This window comes from Sceloporus undulatus, chromosome 4, assembly GCF_019175285.1.
Source record: "Sceloporus undulatus isolate JIND9_A2432 ecotype Alabama chromosome 4, SceUnd_v1.1, whole genome shotgun sequence".
NCBI lineage: Eukaryota > Metazoa > Chordata > Lepidosauria > Squamata > Phrynosomatidae > Sceloporus > Sceloporus undulatus.
In genome coordinates this window covers 167,411,166-167,419,257 of record NC_056525.1, presented here as the reverse complement: position 1 = coordinate 167,419,257, position 8,092 = coordinate 167,411,166, and the positions used below count along the sequence as shown (strand labels likewise).

The following is an 8,092-nucleotide window of genomic DNA, read 5'->3' as shown; positions in this document are numbered from 1 at the left end:
TATAGGTCATGTCATGTAAAAAAATCCCAAGTAACATAGGTCTTCAGCAGGTAAACCTGGCAAATGAGTTGGCTTTCTAATTTCCTTAAATATGGATATATGTCCAAGACATAAAAAATGGCCTTAATTCTGAATGCAGATATTATAATTGCTGATGTAACTGTGTGAAAACATTAATAATTTGGAAAATGAACAACCCCATGTGCCTTTTTTGGCCTCAGGTCTAAGACACAATACTAATACACTCTCCAGCAGTGACTGAACTTTCCACTTGACACCAAAGGAAAGAGCTAATCCTGTTATAACTACATGGAAACATCTAAGAAACGTAACAGAGTGAAGGGTTAATCTGTTGACCTTTCTCTAATTTGCTCTACTTGCAGATGAGAAAATTAAGTACAATCTGTCTAAGGAAAACAGGCAGAATTTACTAGTATTATTAAAAATCATGCATCATTGTGTATTTTATAGACACCAGCTCCAAATATATATATATATTTGGGCAAAGGATCAGCTTATTTCAAAATAAGTGCTTACCTTATATTCCTATGCACATTCCCCCCTATTTCTTCTTTCCCTCCATTCTTTATATTTTTAAAAACCAACCATTTAAAGAGATTAGAAAAGCTAGAATTAGCTATTTCCTGGGGAAAGGGATATGAACAAGGGAAGGAGAAAGATGAATGCACATTGCAGCACTTTTAAGAGGTGTTAAGAAATATTAGTTTTATTTTAACCAGTTCACAGCTGAATATTTATTCTATAAAAACTTTACAGATTGTACAGTTTATATATAGTTCAAACTACTAGAACAACAAAAAGTAGGTCCCACAGATGCAAAAATACTGTACCAATCCAAGGTAAAAGCAGATTTACACACTGTACATCCCTCCGCTAGGATGAGGTGGTCAAGCTCCAGGTATAAAGTTCCAAACTGTACAAAAATAAGGTCTGATTTCCCCTTCTCCCCCACAATTCTTCATACATTCAGTAAGACTGCAAGCACAGATACCCAAGTACTAAAAGATATCTGGAGTCAGGAATCTTCATACACTCCTGAAAGGAATGCAAAATAAGTCTGTTTACACAGGGCACCCTTGTAGCTCACACTGTACATTATGCACCCTGATCCAGAAATGGCCAGCTGCACATGAAGGACAGAATTGCTCTTCTGGATGCAGTTCCATGCACACAAAATGGCACTGTGTATGTGTGGGTGTTTGGGGGTGGGGTGGGGATGTGGGGGAGAGAAAATAAATTGCATCTGGCACTTGGTGTTTGTGTGTGTGGTAGGTACTCCTACATCAAGCATGACCTGTCAAATTGATGGGTGATACTTCTGATTCCAAGCACCGCTTTCCCCAACAGGCAATCAGTAGACAGCACTAATCATCTATTAGTGCATAATCTATTAGAGATCCTCATCCACTGCAGAATGCAATTTAGCCTGTTGCTGCATGGAAAGATCTCTGGATCAGGGCCATATAATTAAAATTAAAATGCACTGACAAAAAAAGATATTAAACATCTAATATAAGGTAGTTTTTTTAAAAAAAGAATATTTAATAGTGTGCCAAAAGAATTTTAACTTATTAAATAAAATATATTCTACGTGAAGCTAAAAAAAAAATTGAACATAATACATATTTTTTTGGTGTAATCCATTAATTAAATCAGCAAACAGAAGAACAACAAAACCTCATATAGTATCATTTTCTCACCCAGCAACAGAAGCAATTACTGTATGTAGTTAAAATAATTAAAAAAAACCTAATTTTTGTATAAAACCTACTAAGACTAAGCTATAATTTAAGATACCCATAGAATATATGGTATTTCAGTGATTCACTAATACTGCAAAATGAAGCTGTTTTCGTTTTCTTCCCTCAACAAGAGACTTCATGCTATCTGGGTAAGAAATGGGCATGCTCTCCAAAACAAGAAGGATTGAGTGTTTTTTTAATAGCATAAATCCTGAGCACACTCATTTTGGGGGTTGGGGATGGGGGAGAGACTAGACACCATTTTGTTCAGGGTTTCATTTTTTAAAAAATAATTGATTTTGAGAATGCATCAGTCCTTGAGGTATTTCTAACCTTCCTCAGAATACAAGGCAATGCCTCTTCTTAACTGACTTTTTTGGGCAGTGAAAGTAAGGGCTGGCCAATACCCGTTTTAATTCTGTACTCTAGTGAAAAAATATCTCATTGCTTCAGGACCTTCCTGCCACATACAAAATAACGCAATGCCTCATTTTATCCATAATTTTCTTCAGATACAGTACTAGCCAATGATAACAAAGTAGAAGACAAAAGTTTGGTAGTGCACTCCATTATATTTTTTTAGTTTGTGTATATAAAGAAATATAATATATATATATTTATATCTATATATGGAGAAAGGAAATTTGTTCAATGCTTAACATACAGTACTTCTTTTAAAAAATCCTTGACAATAAAACCATGTTCTTCGAAACGTTAGTCCCATGCTTTCTGAGCACTGGGCATATTTTATTTTTGATTTTTAAATTCAGTTAGGGCATCCATGAAACCGAGATGTCCAAAGAGATACAATTCCAGTGTCGATGTACATCGCTTCAAAATTCATCGATCTTCCTCTGCAAGTATTTTAACATTGAGTCCATTCCCTGGGCAGAACCCCAAATCTTCTTTAAAACTTCACACTCCCTGTCATTTGCTTGTTCCAAGTCCACTTTCATAATACTACGAACTAAACCTTTGGATTCTTCAAGTACCTATACAAAAGTAAAGAACAGAGTAAACACATGAGCTGGATATTTTACATAACCATACATATGTCAACATTAAACCGAACAGGTAAGATGTTTGCAGAAGGGGATCTCTAATGCATTTGTGTCCTGTGCACTGCATACCCAGGGTCACAGATAGGAGGCAGGTTTTGTCCTTTGGCTAATGAGCAACACAACATCTTTATTTTGTCCAGTGAAATCAAATGAGAATCAAGCTAGACCCTCCCTACATTCATCTGCCCCCAGATCTGTTCCTTGAACATGCTGGAGTGGGAAGGAACACTGGGAAGTAGCTTAGTTGGAACTCTCTCAGAAAGCAAGTTCGATAAACTGCTGATACTCTGACAATAGTATTTACATTTCTATATAGCTTGATAGTGAACTCAGCAGTCTCTAAATGGATTATAATTTGTAAGCCAATTGCTCTCAACAAGTTGAGTACTCATTTTATCAACCTATGAAAGGATGGAAGGCTGAGTCAACCTTGGAGCTGCACTGCCAGCATTAACCACTGTGCTATCACTTCAATAACTCCTTAAATACTTCAAAATTGCTTTGTAGCTAGGGTGAGCAACGTGGAGACCCCGGCTGCACACAGTCACCCCAGCCTTCTGCCTGTATTTACACTAACCCCACTCTGGGCAGTGGCACAACCAGCCTCTTCTGTAATATAAGCAAGGTATGAAGAGAGCTGTGAGCCTCATTTTCAATGTAGATTGCAATTCTCAGAAGCCTGAGGGAACCACAATCCATCTTAAAAAGAAGGTTTACAGACATGGATACCTTGTTCATTTGTAAAAAAAACCCCGGAAGAATGGTGACGTTTGCTGACACATATTTTCTTGCCGTCACAAAATCACTGCTTGTTTATTGCATCTCTGTGATTTTAGCTTACTAATATGAAACTCAACCTCTACGCTGTTAGCAAGGTTACAAGCAAATATACTTTTTATTACAAAAATGTGGTCTTATGCAGGATGAAATCCTGAAAGCCTGTACACTGAACTAGGTAAATGCTTTTTCTTGATGTGATGAGTGTTTTTGGTTCTTTTTGGCCAAGCAAACACAAATATAGAATATCATTGCCTTGAAAGCTCTGCTTAGATATCAAAGCACCCTCACCTGCAAACAAAAACGGAGAACATCATATCTTCCAAATCATCCAAAAGTATCACCACTGGGCACTGCCACTCCGGACAGTGGAGTGTTGGCCTTAATGACATTTTAGAACATGGCCACATTGCCCGATAAACCCACAAAAAAACTATGGATGCCAGCCATGAAAGTCTTCGACTTCACTTAATGACATTGTTTGATACGAAATAAAGTTGTTTTAAAAAAAAAAGTTTTGTTTTTAATCTTTGGAAGATCTCTTTCCAGGTTTATGTAAAAGTTCTCCAAACACATTAAACAGCTGATAATAAGATGTATTACAAACATAGATTGCTCCCTACTGGGTATTGGGAAAGTATTAATAGGACACATCTGTACACTGAATTCCTCTGTCAGGCAAAGTGAAAAGTGGCTGAACACATCATATAAATTTCAAGGATGCACGAACAAGGGAATGGGTAGATACCATGGAAGTATTTTTTTGTACTCATGGAACTGTGACAAGTGTTGGCATTTTTACTGAAATGTCTTCTGGCTGTATCCAGACATAGCCTAATGGACATAGCCTGATTTCCATCGGCATCAGTTGTGCACAGAAAAAAAAATCACAATGTGAAGTAGTCTTTAGTGATTACAATGAGATCTCGCCTATTCAGCCTTGAGTGAAATAAGATAAAAGCAACTTACAACTGTATTACATGTGACAAGTTCCTTAATTCGAACCATAACTTCTTGTGTGAATGTTCCTGGCCAAAACACTTGAGATACCAAGCCTTTCGCACAGGCTTCTTGCGCAGTAAGCTTCCTTCCACTAAACAACATTTCATTTGCCTGAAGAAGACAAAAAGGTTAGTTATAATTTGGAATTTTATAATTTTTTATAAAACCAAACATACACTCCACCATTCTCTTACACGGGGGATCTGTTCCGTAAGAGAAAAAATGCTTTCCATATAGCTGCCCTCACTGGTTGGAATGATGACCCTGGAGAGAGGGAACACCTGCTGTATCAGCATGTGGTAGTGGGTAGTGAGGGAAAGGACAGTTATATTGGGGCTATTGCCCCCTCAGCCCTCAATCATGCCCCCAACATGGAGAAGGATTTAAACTAACTATGAGAATTGTTTTTAAGTAACCAAAACAGTGGAGGAAAGGAAGCTTACAAAGGGCGCCCGCCATACTTCTGGTTCAGCCAACAAAAGACAAACAGGACTTTAAAATAGACTGAGACCTCCAAGATCAGAGGATAACACATGGTTGGGCAATCTGTGCATTCAGGAGCCATTTCCCCCAGAACCTGCAGGGTGGGTACTCTGCAACTGCCATATTTTAAGGGTCAACAATGCAGCAGTGGAGAAACCTCCCTCCCAGCATTTTCTCTTTAAATATGGCCCTTTTTGGCTTTAAACAGGATGCACTACTAAAGTGGATCCACAGTACTGGGATCCACAGTACCAGGATCCAGTGGATCAACAGTACTGGCATCCAGTAAAATGGTTTCATACGGTTGGTCTGCCATATCCATTGATTCTTTATCCATAGATTCAATGACCCACAGCTTGAAAAAATATATACAGTTGCCTCTCCATTTTCGCGAGGGATCTGTTCCAGACCCCCTCACAAAAACAGAAATCCAAAAATATTCAAGCCCTACTTGTTTGAATGGCAGTGCAGCCCAGCAGGGACTTGTGGGTGCACACTATGGGCGGGTGCCCCATTTTAAGTCCCTCCGTTTGCTCCTTGCAAGTAAGTGAGTTCCGTAAAAACCGAGTGACAACTGTATATATTCCAAAAAGCAAACCTTAATTTTGCCATTTTATATAAAGGATGCCATTTTACTTTACTGTTGGATTTAATGGAACTTGAGCATCTGCGGATTTTGGTATCCAAGGTGGGATCCTGGAACCAAACCCCAGCAGATATAGAGGGCCCACTGTATCCATAAAAGTTCATGTGAAAATAAAATCCACCTATTCTTAGGTGTTCCCACATTTCCTCCCCCTCCTCCTTTTTGTACTAGTAGGGGGCCTCCAGGAGTTCAAATCTATCTGTAAATAAGGCACTTGGAGGGCATACACCTTAAGGGAAAATGGGCACTGTTTAAAAAGGGTACTTTTTGCCACTCCACTGCTGAGTTTTTATCACAAACAGAGTGGCAGCTTCAGAAGCTGCTTGAAAATGCATATAAATGAAGAGGGGCACATGCAACCGTTCTCAAGTATGGCTTAAAGCTGGCACTGTAGGCTTTGTACAGAAGTGATACAGATTGTAAATGCTATGCCCAGCAATTAGATAAGGTATATAATACCGATCCATCAACTGATGAAGTAACTGATAATGGCTGTTTTTAAAATACATATTGCCAAATCTTCCATATATCCTCCTTGATCAGATAATGAAAGATATGAGAGAGAATTCAGGGAAAAGTAAGTCATTATTAAGAGGCAAGGCTATCTTAATATTTTCTTTTTCATGCCCAGGGCCGGCTAGAGGTATTTTGCCATCCTAGGTGAGAAATATTTTGGCGACCCCTGAAAGCAAGAAGCAGGAGACCCAGAGGAGAGTGAAGAGTGCTTGGCGTGTGCATGCACAGCCAGGCCCTCTTCCCTCCCTTTCTGGGTCTCCTGCTTCTTGCTATCTGCAGAGAGCAAAAGGCAGGAGACCCAGGGGAGAGTGAAGGGCACCCTTCCCTCCCTTGCTGGGTCTCCTGCTTCTTGCTCTCCGTGGAGAGCAAAAGGCAGGAGACCCAGGGGAGGGCAAATGGCACCCTTTGGGTGCCACTTGCCCTCCGGCTGGCTCTGCTGCCCCTAAACTTTTGGCGCCCTAGGCAGCTGCCTAGGTTGCCTATATGGACGGGCCGGCCCTGTTCATGCACCATTATTAGGAAGAGCAAAATAAACAAATATGCCCTTAAACACTTCACCAATCCAAATTGGTTTTAGTTGAATGAGGAACCAATTCAAGTTTGCGACAAGATATAACTACAAAAGGTGATGGCATAGTCTGACACTAAGAAGCTTTGCAAGAGCCAAGTATTAAATGATACTGTCATGAGATCTGTCATTATCAGGAGAGAAATAAAGACACTTGAAGATAAATAAATGATGACGGCTGTGTTTTAATTGGCTTCCATATTCTTTAATTATAAAAGTTCTGCATATTTTCATTTTGGATGTTAGTGAAGAAATTTCTTAGATAAATTCCTCATATCAGCAGCATATATTGTAGCTAAAACTATTTGTGTCATATTGAGATAAACAAAAATGGCAATGTAACATTTATTTTTTGGCAACAGATACTCGAGAAAAATATAAAAACATGTAAGTTAGTCTGTTGCATGTATCCATTCTTGTCCTTGTTTAATTTGAAAGCTGCTCACTCTGCCCAAATAAAACTGAGATTTCCACACAAATTCATTTTATAAGAACTCTAGTTTAAATGATCCAGCACTGCCATGTTTTTATGCACAATCCGTGCAGTCTGCTTTCAGCTACCAACCTTCCCATGCAGCCTCAAAACTCATAATTATTGCATATAATGAACAGGCATGTGTCTTGTGTTTCACTGAAAGCTTCAAAGGCCAATGAAGTAAACCTGTTCAGGAAAGTATAATGAAGAATACTGGCACAGATGAACAGAATTAACTTCCTCATTCGTTTCTGGACCTGAGAAATTCATCCCACCCAGCTTCAAGCACCAAGCAGCTCCAAGCTAAAATTTGTAAGACTCTTTACGACATCAGATCAAATAAGCCAATGGCTAAGAGGTGCTATGTCAAAACTGAACAGCCAGGAACATTATAGCCGAAGGCAAATTGCCCACTACTGTTGAAAGCACATATAGGCACTGGAAAGAAAGCACGAGAAGTTCCACACCACTTGCAGGCTGTTAATACCTGTCCTACGTTCAAGACAGTTAATGCTTTAGAACATTAGAACTCAACTTCTGGCAGCATGAAAAGTTATTGACCAAGTATAAACATGCAGTTTGGGACATTTTGCAATATAATAAATTAGCAGTGGCCAAAAACAAGAATGATAAAACAAAACAAAACATTCAAACGAAAACCTTATGCTGGGCAACATGTGTGGGTCTGGAAGCCATTTCCGCCCTTCTCTGGATTTCAGTGGCCTCCCCCTGCCTGCTTTTCAAAATCTTTAAAGATGCTCACATTGAGGTAGTGGTGGTTTACAATGGCCAGACATGCTC

The 8,092-nt window shown here is 39.1% G+C and overlaps 1 protein-coding gene across 2 annotated transcripts in view; it reads right to left on the bottom strand.

Moving 5' to 3' along the window:
* Positions 1-705: 705 nt before the first annotated feature.
* CDYL (chromodomain Y like) overlaps positions 706-8,092 on the bottom strand; it is a 172,618-nt gene continuing 165,231 nt past the window's right edge. For both annotated transcript variants that reach the window (XM_042462464.1, XM_042462465.1), the window contains 2 exons: positions 4,571-4,714; positions 706-2,755 (listed from right to left, as the gene is read on the bottom strand). In XM_042462464.1, coding sequence (XP_042318398.1) covers positions 2,597-2,755; positions 4,571-4,714 — 303 coding nt within the window. In that variant the 3' untranslated portion in view covers positions 706-2,596. The remainder of the gene's footprint in view (positions 2,756-4,570; positions 4,715-8,092) is intronic.